The sequence below is a fragment of the Vicugna pacos genome, chromosome 4, assembly GCF_048564905.1.
Source record: "Vicugna pacos chromosome 4, VicPac4, whole genome shotgun sequence".
Taxonomy (NCBI): domain Eukaryota; kingdom Metazoa; phylum Chordata; class Mammalia; order Artiodactyla; family Camelidae; genus Vicugna; species Vicugna pacos.
Window position 1 is genome coordinate 7294305 of NC_132990.1, and position 15262 is coordinate 7309566.

Sequence of the window (15262 nt, forward strand, 5' to 3'; positions counted from 1 at the left end):
TGGAGCCAGTTCCTGAAAGTTGAGACCTATTTTCAAAATGCTGCAAGGAATAAGCATGTTCTGCCCTCACTTAGGCATAACCTACATGGTGATGCTACAAGTAAGAGCCTTCAGATAGCAGATGTTCCCCTCCTGAACATAAGGGGGAATGCTTTATATAAAGCTTCCAAATGACAAGAGAGGAACATCCAGGCTAACTCTTTTCTTCTGATAAATTCCACTGTTATATTATTGAGATATTACATCATTGGGAATGATTAAAGAAGGTTATCCCCAGGAGTGGGAGTGGGAGAGGAGGGTGAAGAGGTAGTTCTACTCTACTTTTTTGCTCTATGTGTTTCTAAAGTGCTTGAAATTTTGAACAACAAGAAGGCATTCATGCATTGCTGTTATAATATTTTAATGTTATTTGTCTTTAAAAAATAGTGTGTATGTTGGGGGGGAGCCTATGGAAAACAGTTTGTTCTTACAGATGTTTCTATAACTGTGTTTCTGGCTTTCACTCACATTTTCCTCTCTTTTAAAAGCTGATCCAAATATCTGTTAAACTCGATCTAAATTTTCCAGAATTGTTTTCAGCTCATATAAAAAGGCTTTAACCTTCAACCTCTTTAGCTTTGGCCCCAGTATGTTTATGACTATTTTTAAATAACCAGATTTTTGGGTGCTGTTGAAAGACATTTAGAAGATCATTTATAAGAGGAGACACTTCCAAGTGGGGACCTTGAATCTGGAGTTAAAACCTGGCTTTGCATTCCCAGGCAGCGTAGTTTTTCAGTCAATTGGAAATTGGAAATATCCACTGCTCGAATAGGAGGAATGAAGGCATATGAGCAGTTTACATGCAGGGACGGAGGCTGCAGAGGAAATCTGTGGGCTCTCAACACTGGATGAGAGAAAAGCCTTCCTCTCCCAGTTCCTCCTATGAGATCTCTTCAGGTCACTTTGAAATTTCGTCTCAAAGGACCAAGATGCATCAGGACTTAGGGCATAAGTATCATACGTGGACTTCCATCAGGAAACACGAGGAACAGAAAGCTGATGGCCACAACTACTCTTCACTAGCGAGATGAATGCCAACCCCTCTCAGCCCTTCTGGCTCCCTTTTTTTCCCCAACCCTGTCCACCACTGACGCCATCAGGCAGGGCTCCCAACGCGAAGCACTCTCAGAAGACTTGGCAGCCCTCGTGCCCCTAGATGCTTCCACTTCCCCTTTATGGGCACTTCTCCATTTTCAGCGAAGAAAGGGAGCCAGGAAGCAATGTGAGAACTAAACACAAGACTCGGTTACAACAGAAATGAGAGCATTCAAAGGCCTGGTTGCCTGTTCCTTTGGCAATAAAGCTGCTCTGGAAAGGTCCTTGAGCACTATTTCAGTGAAAATTAAAATCAAAATCAATCAGAGGCAAAATCTTCAAAGACAAGGGATAAAATTATGCGTTTACCTATGGGGTATCGATATAGACACCAACTCAGATGGATGTGTTACATAGTTCATGCATCCTTATTAAACGCACGTATGAGTAATCCCTATGCAGATGGCCAAGCACTAACAGAGGAGCCTTATTCAAGGCTCTGCAATTATGGTAACTAGATATTCAACCAAAAACCAAAAGAAATGAGCATGGAGAAATGGACTGGGGTAAACTCTACCTCTTGACATCTTTATTGAAACAGGGCGGGTAGTCTATTGGACACTAGCAACAAGAGGCTTAAAACATGTCAAGGGACAATGAAATATAATTTCTAGGTTAACATCAAGATGGGAGCCACCACCTGGCACTCCTACCAGCTTCAGAGCTGGACAAAGATCCATATTCTGAGGCCGAACATTCAGAGGCAGAGAAGCAGAAATTGAAGGCACTCATGTGCAAAATGGAAAGTTAATGTGAATCCTCCAAACCTAAACAACAATCATTGTTTAAAACAGTGTGTGAAAACCCATAAAGCATCGACTTCCTGTCTATGGCCATTACTTATCTGGAATTTTTTTTTTTTTAAGTTTAGAAACTCAGAGAAAGTCTAAGATCTCTCTTCAGTCATTCACATACGAGCTATCTTCCGAATAGTAACTGGTTTCCAATCACCAAACCAAAGTGGATGAAATTAAAAGCTCTGTGATCATTCATTCCATCAATTAATATTGATACAATTAATATTCCAAAATTAATATTGATGGAATGTTAATTAAGAACTGCCAACTTGGGCGTTGGCACTGGGTAAGTAATGACGAACAAGACCAATATGAACCCTGTCGACATGGAGTTCACAGTCTGGCCTCTACGTTCTAGACTGCACCATCAAGATTCAGTTGTGGTGAGTTGATAGAACAGATAGAAAAAACCCTATGAAGCTTACAGCCACACAGACCATTCTCAAAGACTCACTCTTGTATTCTAAGATCGAGGTTTAACTCCTTGGTCTGGAATTTAGAGATCATCTTCCCATGGAAAGCAATGCCATCAATGATATTTGGGTTCCAGGGTTGGTCCATAAAGCTTGCATTGCCCTGCATTCAGCTGCAGTGTGATTTTAAGAGATTTCTGGTTTGTGTTATCCCGGGCCCATCAAAACAATAGTATTAAACTGTAATTTATAATCCCAACACTGCTACTTTTGAAACAGTGGATGCTGAAGTGTACAATGCTGGGGATGGGCAAAAAGCTGGAAACACCTGTGGGTAGCCTGGCTGCCATCCTTCAGTCTCAATCTGTCTCCAAGACAAAGGAATACGAATGGGGGTAGAATCTCCCCGAAGCTGCTAATGGGGGCCAGAATTATATTTGGAGTAGCTCATTTGCATGTCAGCCATGGGCTTCTCATATGGAACCAAGCCACTGGTTCTGGCCAAGGTGACATACATTTTGTACTGTTGTTACTCAGAAATCACAACTGACATGTTTCCTGGTTATTTCAGGCAGTATAATTGTGTTTTTACATATTCTTCCCTTTTTAAGACATATGTTTTTTCAGCAGTCATCCCAGCTCTAATAGCATTTAAATTACATTAACTTACATTAACTGTTAAACCCCACCTTTTATGCAGTTTCGCTCACACTCACTGCATGAGCCTCACCTTCTTTCACCCAGATTATCAGCTCAGCATCTGACTAGTCAGACAATAACCTCAGCTCAGGCCCATTTTGTTCAAATCACAGCACAGACAGACATGTAGCTAAAAATAGAAAAAGGAGCTATTCTAAACAAGAATGTGAGTCTCTGAGACAAATTTTTAAAAACGATCTTATTTATATCTAAAAATAAGGGCGTAAAGCATATGTTATAGTAGTTACTGCCTGGAGGAAGTCATTTACTGGCTCTGCAACAAGGTTAAGCAAAATCTTTTGACAATTCTTTAAGGGTACCCTTAGGTTATACTCAGAAAATGTAGGTGCTTTCACGGTGGTCCCCCAAATTATCCAAATAAAACACTGCTTCAGTCTTAGTGACGGAGTCACAACATCAAATACAATCTTCTCTGAAACAAAACATCTGCTTTTTATTGTCCTTCATCACTGGGCTACAGACAGTGTGTTCACACTCACACATCAGTCCACCCCTTGTTTTCTTAACACCAAGTTCGGGTGGGGAGTGACTCCCAAATATTGCTCCTAGGGTTCTCAAAGTGTTTCTGAGCTCCCAGAGGACCTGGACAGATCCTTTCTCTGAAGAGCCCATGAGATGAAAGCTTCAGACTAAATCCTCAAGACAGGAAAGTGAACATGCTAGCATCTGGCTCTGTCCAGTAAAAACTCTGCTGGGGGACATCCATCCCAAGTGCCTCTAAGGAATGAGGAGAACAACATGCCATGGTAGGTGGCTGACACGCAGCCTAGCGTGTAGGCGCAGTAGCCCAGCCCAGACCTGGGCACCGGCAGAACATGGGGACCCAGAAAGGACTCTGAAGCCGTGGGTGAGTTTGGTTTGTGATGCCTCTCACACCTTGTCACACTCGGAAAGAGACATGGGCGCCCAGGTTTACCCCACAGGACAGTGATTCTCCAGGAATGCTTGGGGAAGAGCAGCAACAGCAGCCCCTGGGAACTGTCAGAAATGCCAATGCTTAGGTCCACCACAGACCTATTAAATCAGAAACTCTCAGGGTAGCCCAGAAATCTATACTTCTACAAACCCTCCAGGGGTTTCTGAGGCAAAGTCAAGTCTGCAAACCACCACCAAAGGATTAATGAAAATCACTGTCATATACAGTCTCTCTCCCAAGTCTTGTTGTAATTGGAGAATGAGACATCTTTCCTTCTTCAAAAGATACGCCAAGCATCAGCAGACAAAGGGGGAGTCAGGAGGAGGTTTAGGGGTTTTTAAGGCTAAATTTACTGCTCCTTGTCCTCATTCAGCTCAGGTTTGGGACTCTTGGTCATGGGCACCAACAAAGGGAGAGAAGAAAATATCAGAAATAGATCTGATCCAGCCCAAAGTCCAGTGTATGCTGGACAATTTCTTGCTACTTAAGCGTCACTTGCAACTAAGCAAGCAACACCAATAGAAATTGTAATGAGCCATTACAAGACCAAGAAAACCCATCAGACTGTCTCCCCCAACAATTAAGACACCACTAAACCTTCCTCACAACTTTCCCAAGCTAATGGCCATTTACAGGAGACCACACAAAATTCAACAATAAGGTGAGTCAATACATAAGTTTAAACTTCAGAGCATATGTTGCTCAATTACTGAAACTCTTGGCTACTTAACATCACAAGAACATTGAAATAAGTTTCTCCCCACCCAAATGAATTTTCAGTCCTCTAAAAGAAACCAACGGTCTATTTGGGGACAACATACACTAATTTTTCATCGAGCACTTGGAACCTTTCCACTAAAATGAAAAGCCACTCGTTCGCAAAGCTTCAATGACCCTCCAATGGCTGTTCTTAATCTGCTTCCCAACACTTTAAATTCCAAAAGATGAGAATCTGAAAAAGCAGTAGCAACACAAAAGGCGTACCACAGAAATGCTGGAAATCAAGCGTGCGGCAGAAAGGACCCTTCTGCCCGAAGTACATGTGTCCAGAACTAGCCTGCTGCCACTCAGCCTTGCCTGCCTTTCTGAGGCAAAGTAAAACTCAGGCGCTATTTACTTCTATCCTTATTAGTCACTTGAAACTCAGGAAACCAGTTCTGCGGCCTCTGGGACCACCGTCCTCCCTGGAGAGTGGGTAGTGCTGAGCAATCAATATGACTTCGCTCCATCTTGATTTGTGGTATCATGTCCTTGTGGCTGTTTTTTTTCAGCCTTAAACCCTAGTCACCATCAATCTAGCCGCTTCATTCTTTGGTGGTAATTAGCATTAGTCACAAGCCAAAAATGATTCCACGTAAGAAGTAAAATAAACACAACCCTTCTTACCTTTCATACCAAACTTGGAATGTCTTGCCAACTTCAGCAGAAACAGCATTACCAGCAGACAAAATCCGACTACAGATGCAATTACCACCACGGCATAGACCTGGAGAAAGGAAGGGAGGGCAGTGAGGACTTGGCTAATTATTCCCTGTACCCCGATGACGCTGATGATGGTGAAGACAGTTACTATTTATTGAATACTTAGTTCTTGCTTTTCTAAGAGCTTTACAGATATCAGTTCACTTAATCCTCAACAACTCTAGGAAGAAATACGTAGGTCCTATTTTTATCCCTACAAATGAGAAAGCATAAGTTAAAGCTTATACAAGTGGGTGTCCAATTTATATTATATAGATTAATATACTGATAATCCTATATTACCATATAGCACATAGGCAGATGTATATTTGATCTCTCCCCATCTATCTACCTATGTACCTGCCTACCCACCTACTCATGTGAAGAGAGGGGAGAGAGAGAGTATATAAAACATGAATGACAAAATACTGATAATTTTTGAAGCTGGTGAAAGATACAGTGGGGTTCATTTCACTATTCCCTCTACTGCTGTACATGTTTGCAAACTGTCCATAATAGAAAAAATTTTTTAAGTTGGCTATTGTTGCTCTTAGAAGACAGGGTGCCCTGGAGTGGTAAGTAGGTCTGGAAGGGAGCAGGAGGGCACCTGGGGTGAGTTCAGCTTGTGAAAGCGCACTGGGTGGTAGACTTATGATACGTGGACTTTTCTCTATGTATGAGAAAGATCAATACAAAGTGGTTTTTTTTTTAATTTACAAGTGTAATTGCTAGATGTGGATCATACAAATAGAGAGAGTAATGCAGACCTTTGTGAATCTTGTTACAAGCCCGAGCTGGAGATCACAGAGGCACAATGCATAATGCTTAGTGCATACTGACAATTTAGAAACTAAGATGGACACAGAGCTATGCATCTTTTTCCCTTTTTGCTGTTCACCCCAAAGTCCTGCTTCCCCTCCCCAAAAAAATCTTGTTTCTACAAACCAGGAGTTGGCAAGCTTCTTCTGTAAAGGGTCAAATAGTAAATATTTTAGTCTCTGTTGCAACGACTCAACTCCACTGGTGTAGTGTGAAAGCAGCTATAGACAATATGCAAGCAAACAGGTGTGGCCATGTTCCAATAAAACTTTATTTACAACAACAGATGGATAGCTGGATTTGCACATAGTTTGCCTATTCCTGCTCTAAATTGTCTTAGATGCCCACACTGACTCGAATGCTGAAGTTTCATTGTTTCATTTAATCTGCATATTTTTATTGTCCCCATCTGTGGTCATCATTAGTGTTGTTTCCCAGACATTTCTGTTTTGCCTTGTGTTTCCCTTTGTCGGATTCACTTCCTGGCTTCTTTATGGTGAGTTGGGTTCATGTGACTAGTTCTGGCTGATGAGTTGAGACTTGTGTCACTGCCAGGAGGGTTTCATTGTTAGTGAGATCTTAGACTAAGGCAGTGGTTCTCAACCAGGGATAGTGCTGCATTCAGGGGACATTTGGCAATTTGGAGCTGTCACCACTGGGAGTAGGGTTCTACTAGCACCCAGTGGGTTGAGGCCAGGGATGCTGCTAAACATCCTAGTACCTAGGACAGCCCCCCACAACAAAGAATAATTCAACAGTAAGAACCACGTTAATAGTGCCAAGGGTGGTGCTCTCTTTTTCTGTGCTGTAATATATGCTAACCTTCCAAAAGGTGGCTTCCTTGTCAGCCTCATCTTGGAATGAGGATGTGGTTGACAGAGCACCCAGCCAACAATGAAGCAAGAAATAAACCTCTCTTGTTTCAAATCACTAAAATCTGGGGATTTTTGTTACTGCTGCATAGCTTATCTTGACTGATAAACCCAGCTCATAGTGCAAGGCAGTGTAGAGAGGAAATTAAGAATATGGATTCTTCCTGAGACTGAAATTTAAATTTACCTCTTAACTAGCTGCATGGCTTCCCAATGACAACCTCTCTGCATCTCATAATCCTCATGTAGAAAATAGGGACTATAATCATTCTCCTTTGCAGGTTGTTATAAATCCCCAATCAGCTAATGCAGATAATGGGCTCAAAACAATGCCTACTATAACAGGTAATAAATTATGTTGGCTATGATGGTAACAATGATGAAACTGAGATTTAGAAGAAAATAAACAAGCAGCCCAAGATCACATGTCTCAAGCCTGAGATTGGAATCAAGTGTGATTTATCCACTATACAGCCTTTCCAAAGCGTGTAGCTGAGAGTGAAGGCAGGATAATAAAAACATATGGCTACTCCTCCCGCTGCACCTGCAGGTGGGGTCAGACAGGGACGGCCTTGAATAAGCCACAAAGCACAGAAAAGAGCACAAGCCAAACACTTGGCTACGGTGGAGCAAAGGTGTGACAACGCTCTCCTCTGGTCCTTCAGCTGTGAGTGGCTCTCCCAGAGAACGCTTCTGTAAATGTCTGAGTGCAGACTCAACTCTGTCTCTGTGGCCTCCATACAAACAGACTGCTGGTGATTCCTCAAAGACTAGTCACAAATCAACTTGTTCTAACCAAGGTTATTTCCCTCAAACTTACCTAATGATTTTGAGTGGGTTCTTTTTAATCCTTATTTCTAACTAACATTTCCCTTAGGAAAAAGATCATAGTAGTTTATCTACAAGTTTCTCTACCTTATTATTAAATTCCAGACTTCTGCAGATAAAAGAATATTTCAATAACCAAGTTCAAACTCTATTTTATAGATAAGGAACTGGGGTGGAGAGAGGTTGGAGGACTTGCCCTGGGTCTCAGGACCTCTCCACAGAACCACAGTGCAGTCTCTTACCCACTTTGGAAAGTACTGGACTGGCATTCCCGAGACCTGGGTCATGTGCACAGGACACCTGGCCTTTACCAGCTGTGAGAGCTAACAATGCTTCACTTCTCCAAGCCTCTGCTACCTCATTTGTACATGGAATAATAAAACCCACCCTGCACTCACTACTTCTTTATAGAATGTCTAAGTCAATCTGGAAAATGGGCATGAGTTCTACTCCTGAAAAGCGGCTAATGACCTGCTAACAAATATTTAAACCTATTGAAGCAGCTCTAAATATAAAGAACCCTTTAATAAACAAAGACTCCTGTGACAATGAGAAGACTCATTTCCTCAAACACCAATTATCTGATAAACACAGAGCTTCATGTACTATGTGTGTGTGTGGCGGGGGGGTCTTCACGTGGGTAATAAGCAGGAGTGAGTTTGTTTGTTTGGTTGGTTGGGTTGGTTGATTGTTTGGTTGGTTTTTACCTGAGGCTATCTCTCAGCACAGGAAAAGGAGCTGTTCTTCTCTGAAAATCCGGCAAGGTTTCTGAGGAGTATTTGTTGGACCAGAAAGGTGAGTGTTTGAGCCTGACTTCCAAATGCTCTGAAAATACCCTTAACTTCTGTATCAGCTTTCTGACTCTGAAACTCTTCTAATCTAACCTTCCCTGTGATCAGGATCTGTTTAGGTATCAAATATTTGATCCACACATAATTGTTAAATTTTTTAAAAATTCTACAAAACATTGCCTTGTATCTCTCATACAGATTTCAAGGGGCCACAGGTGGAGTCAAAACATACAGACTTTCAACGAAGATTATTTTTGCTGATCCTGCCCTCCAAGTGACCCTACTATAGACAGTTCACACATCGAGATATGCCAATCGGGGGCTTAAATTTATCACTTGGATGCAAAAAAGGAAACTGAAGTTGGCATATAAATTTTAGTAATTGGGATACATATACATCTGTGGGCTTAACACATGCTCCTTGGATTCTTTACATATACAAACAACTTTCTTAAACCAAGAAACATTGAGTGGTTTGGTATGAGAATAAAAAACTGAAATAGATTGCACAGGGCAGGAACGAGAAAACATTCTGCAGTTGGTTTACCACGCCATTCGTCCTTGCTATTCCATGTACCGCATATAGTCATCTGCGGAAATGTGTGCTGTGTTTGTGTGTCTCCAAATACTGCATATGCATGTTTTGGGTTGCAGTTGAGTCACATCTGTTCACGAGCCTCCTGGTCCTGCCGCCATGGTCCTGGTTTAAATATACATCACATCCCTTTATTACTGCACCAGACCCCTAACTCAGCACCCCACTTCCAATCCCTCTGATCTGCAATTCATTCTATAGTATTCATCATTAATCTCATCATCTGATAGGTGCCAGACACTATTCTAAGGACTAGGAATACAGCCATGAAAAATGCTGACCGTGTTGCCTATACCAAGAATCCTACTAAAGAGTCTCAGGAAGGGGAAAAGATTTTAAATGTAAACAAATAATCAAGGTGATTATGCACAATAATAACTGCTCAGAAGAAAAGGAAACTGGGTCATGGCTGTCTGCTGGCCACTCTAGCTAAAGCCGTGTGATGACCACTGGGAATTACATGCCTCCTAGAGGGAAGAGTAAATGGGAAAGCTGTGAGACAGAGTAAGCCTGGAGCATGCAAGAGAGCATTAAAAAAAAGACAGTAGGTAAGCAGTGAGGAGACTGTGGGAGATGATGCCAGAGAGACAGACAAGGGCAAACTATGTATGGCCCTATTTACCACCATGAGCAGCTGGGCTTCTATAATTAATGTTTTATTACAATGCACTGGGAAGACTCTGAAAATGATAATAAGTGATCTGATGTGTGCTTTACAAAGGTCACTCAGGGGAGTGGGTTCAAGATGGTGGTACAAGAAGATCCTAAACTCACCTCTTACCATGGACACAACAAATCTGCAACTAAATATGAAGTAATTCCCTCAGAAAGGGCCCTAAAAGCTAGATGAACAGAGCCCCCACAACAAAGGGGAAAAGGTGAGCATCAAGACGGGTGGGAGAGGTAGAGATACGAGCTCACCAAGGGGAAAAATCCACACCCCAGGGGCAATCCACAATCAGGAGATCTTTCTCCTGAATAGTGAGGGATTCAAGCCCCATATCAGGCACCCCAACCTCTAGGTCCTGCACAGGAGAGATGAAACCCCCAAACACCTGGGTTTGAAAACCAATAGGGAATACGCCCAGGAAAACCTACAGAACTGCAGGAAACAGACAACCCACTTTTACAGGGCTTGTGCACAGCCTCACTTGACCTGAAAATCAGCATAAAAACACCAGATCAAAAAGTGCATGAACCATAGTGAAGAGGATCCACTTACTAATCTTGAACCTTCTGCCAGAGAGGCAAGAACCAGCTGGGATGTTCCCCAGGGGCTAAGACACTGGCCGGAGCCATTTTTGCAATCTCAGGCTACCTTGCAGACTCCGTTTGGGATTCTCCCTCTAACCCGTTAGCACCAGTGAGTGTGCCCCACTGAGAGCCCTGCCCACCCCTATGCTTCAGCCAGGTCTCACAGCTGGCCAAGCCATAACCCACCCACCAGTGCCCTGAAGCAGCAATGGCCATCCTGGGCCAGCCCTGCCCCAGTGCCCCATAGCAGCAGCTGCAGCCCCATTGTAACAGAAGGATGCATGCAGCCCACATAAGGGTCACCCCCTGAGTAACTGGCTCTGGTGCCCAGGCAGGATTACACTTCTGAGCTCTACAGGACATCTTCTAAATAAGACCACTCCTTCAATACTGGGGAAAATAGTTGATTTACTTAATACGTAGAAACAAACAGAGAATTAAGCAAAATGACAGCAGAATATGTTTCAGTCAAAATAACAAGACAAAATCTCAGAAAAAGAACTAAACAAAATGAAGAGAAGCAATATTCCCAATAAGGAATTCAAAGTAGTGGTCATAAAGATGCTCACTGAACTCAAGAGATGAATGGATGGACACAGTGGGATTCTCAACAAAGAGACAGTAACTATAAGAAAGTACCAAACAGAAGTTATAACTGAAAAATGCACTAGAGGGGCTCAACTCCAGACTGGATGAGGTAAAAGAACAAATCAGTGGCTAAAAGACAAAACAATGGAACTTACCCAGACAAAGAAACAAAAATAAAAACACTTTTCGATGAAAATACCTTAAGGGACCTTCGGGACAACATCAAGCAGAATAAGATTTGCATTATAAGGATCCAAGAAGGAGAAGAGAGAGAGAAGGGGCCAGAAAAATTATTTGAAGAAACAGTAGCTGAAAACTTCCCTAATCTGGGGAAGGAGGCCAGGTCCAGGAGGCCAAGAGAGTTCCAAATAAGATGAGCCCAAAAATACACACACCAAGACACATTAAAATTAAAATGGAAAAAGTTAAGGATAAAGAAAAAATCCCAAAAGCAGCAAAAGAAAATCAACTTACTACATAAAGAGAAACCCCATAATACCATCCGTAGATTTTTTCAGCAGAAACTTTATAGGTCAGAAAGGAGTGCAGGACATAGCCAACATGCTGAAAGGAAACATTAGGTCACAAAATAGTCTCAATAAAATTCAAGAAGATTAAAATCATATAGAGCATCTTCTCCAAAGACAATGATATGAAACTGGAAATCAATCACAAGAGAAAATGGGAAAAACCACAAAAACATGGAGATTAAACAACATGCTACTGAACAACCAATGGGTCACTGAAGAAATCAAAGGAGGAAAACAAAACAAAATAAAACAAAACATAAAGACAAATGAAATCAGAAATAAACACACCAAAATCTATGGAATGCAGCAAAAGTGTTTACAAGAGGGAAGTTCATAGCCATACAGGACTACTTCAAGAAACAACAGAAATCCCAAATAAACAATCTAACTTTACACCTAAAGGAACTATAAAAAGAAGAAAAAGTGAAACCCAGTATTAGTAAAAGGAAAGAAACAATAAAGATCAGAGCAGAAATAAAGACTGAAAAAATAGAAAATATCAATGAAACTAAGAGCTGGTTCTTTGAAAAGATGAACAAAAATCAATAAAACTTTAGCTAGACTCATCTAGAAAAAGAGAGAGAGGATGCAAATAAATAAAATTGCAAAGGATCATAAGAGGTTACTATGAACAACTATTTGCACAAAATTAGACAACCTAGATTAAATGGATAAACTCTTGAAAACACAATCTTCCAAGACTGAATTATGAAGAAATAGAAAATCTGAATTGACCAATTACTAGTAAGGGGATTGAAACAGTAATCAAAATTCTCCTAACAAACAAAAGCCCAGTACCAGACAGCTTCAATGGCAAATTCTACAAGACGTTCAAAGAATATTTAAGACCTATCCTTCACAAATTCTTCCAAAAAACTGAAGAGGAAGGAAATCTTCCAAGCACATTCAAAGCTAGCATTACCAAAACCAGAAAAGGTCACCAAAAAAAAAAAAAGAAAAAAAAAAGAATTACAGGCCAACATTCTTGATAAACATAGATGCAAAAATCCTCAACCAATATTAGCAAAACATATCCAATAATGCATTAAAAAGGATTGTATACCACAATGAAATAGAATTTATTCCAGGGATGCAAAGACGGTTCAATATTTGCAAATCAATCAATGTGATACATCACAGTAACAAAATGAATGATAAACAACCATCTCAATAAATAAAAAAATAGCACTTGATAAAATTCAGTATCCGCTTATGATAAAAACTCAACAAAATGGGCATAAACGGAATATACCTCACCATAATAAAGGCTGTATATGACAAACACACAGCTAACATCATATTCATTGATAAAAAGCTGGAAGCTTTTCCTCTTAAGATCAGGCACAAGACAAGGATGCCCACTCTCAGCACTTTCATTCAACATAGTGTTGGAAGTCCTAGCCATAGCAATAAGGCAAAAAAAAGAAATAAAAGGCATCCAAATCAGAAAGGAAGAAGTAAAACTGTCACTATTTGCAGATGACATGATACTTTATATAGAAAACTCTGAAGACTCCACCAAAAAACTATTAGAACTAATAAATGAATCCAGTAAAGTCACAGGACACAAAATCAATGTACAGAAACCTGTGGTATTTCTGTACACTAATAATGATCTGTAAGAAAGAGAAATTAAGAAAACAATCCCATGTACAATTGCATCAAAAAAATAAAGTATCTAGGAATAAATTTAACCAAAGGTGAAAGGCCTACACACTGAAAACTATAAGGCACTGATGAAAGAAATTGAAAAAGACAGAAATAGGTGGAAAGATATTCCGTATTCATTATCTAGAAGAATTAATATTGTTAAAGTATCCGTAGTACCCAAAGCAATCTACAGATTCAGTGCAATCACTATCAAAACTCCAAAGGCATATTTCATAGAACTAGAACAAATAATCCTAAAATTTGTATGGAATCACAAAAGAATCTGAAAAGGCAAAACATCTTGAGAAAGAAGAACAAAGCTGGAGGTATCACACTCCCTGATTTAAAATTATACTACAAAACTATAGCAATCAAAACAGTATGGTACTGGCACAAAAGACACACAGACGATGAGAACAGAAGTGAAAGCCCAGAAATAAACCTATACATATATGGACAATTAATTTGCAACAAAGGAGCAAAGAACATACAATGGAAAAAGAATAATCTCTTCAATAAATGGTGCTGGGAAAACTGGATAGCCACATGGAAAAGAATGAAGCTAGACCACTATTTCCTGCCATACACAAAATTAACTCAAAATGGATTAAAGACTTCAATGTGAGACCTGAAACTATAAAATTAGGCAGTAACCTCATTGACATTAGTTTAGATCTGATTCCCAAAAACAAGGGAAACAAAAGCAAAAATAAACAAACGGGACTACATCAAAGTAAAAAGTTTCTGCACAGTGAAGGGATTTCTCACCAAAACGAAAATTCAAGCTAATGAATGGGAGAAGACACTGGCAAATCATATATCTGATAAGGGTATATGAATATATAAAGAACTCATACAACTCACAACATAAAAACAAGCAATTAGGTTAAAAATGTGCAGAACACCTAAATAGGCATTTTTTCCAAAGACATACAGATAGCCAACAAGCACATGAAAAAATGTTCAACATCACTAATTATAGGGAAATGCAAATCAAAACCACAATGAGATATCACTTCATTAGAATGCCTGTTACTGAAAAGATCAGAAATAGCAAATTTTGGAGAGGATGTGGAGAAAAGGGTGAGGCTGTAAATTGGTGCAGGCACTAAGGAAAACAGTATAGTGAGTCCTCAAAAAATTAAGAACAGAACTACCATATGACCCAGCTATTCCACTTCTGGGTATTTATTCAAGAACATGAAAATACTAATTCTAAACAATACATGCACCTGTATGTTCAATGCATTATTTACAATAACCGAGATATGAAAACAACCTGTGTCCATCAACAGATGAATGAATAAAGATTTGGTGTATATATATATATAAATGTACACAATGGAATATTAGTCACTAAAAACAATGAAATCCTGCCAATCATGGCAACATGGATGGACCTTGAAGGTATTACGCTAAGTGAAATAATTCAGACAAAGACAAATACCATCTGTAGAATCTAAAAAACCAAAACAAACAAAATGAAACATACACAGACTCATAGATACAGAGATCAGATTAGTGGTTACCAGAGCGGAAGGGGGTCAGCGGTGGGCAGAATGGGTAGAGGGAGTCAACTATCCAGTGATGGACGGTAACTAGACCTGTGGGGATGATCACTTTGTGGTGTAGATAGATGCTGAACTACAATGCAGTACACCTGAAACTTTTAAAATTAAAAAAAAAAACATAAATTAAAAAAAAAAAGAGTCACTCAGGCTGCTCTATGGAGAAAGGCCAGGAGATCACAAGCTTGAGAGAGGACAGGGTGGCAGTCATCCAGGAATAAGCAATTGTGGCAAACAGGCCAGGTGGTAAACGTTTCCATTGTTGCAGGCCGTGCAGACTTTGCTGCAACGACTCCACAGGCCAGTGGGGCACAGCAGTAGCC

General features: G+C 40.4%; 1 protein-coding gene across 2 annotated transcripts in view; it reads right to left on the reverse strand.

Annotated features, from left to right (window-relative positions):
* The window catches only part of NTRK2 (neurotrophic receptor tyrosine kinase 2), a 326277-nt gene that overhangs the window by 240027 nt on the left and 70988 nt on the right, over nt 1-15262 (reverse strand). For both annotated transcript variants that reach the window (XM_072959196.1, XM_072959197.1), the window contains exon 14: nt 5370-5469. In XM_072959196.1, the coding sequence (XP_072815297.1) occupies nt 5370-5469 (100 nt within the window). The remainder of the gene's footprint in view (nt 1-5369; nt 5470-15262) is intronic.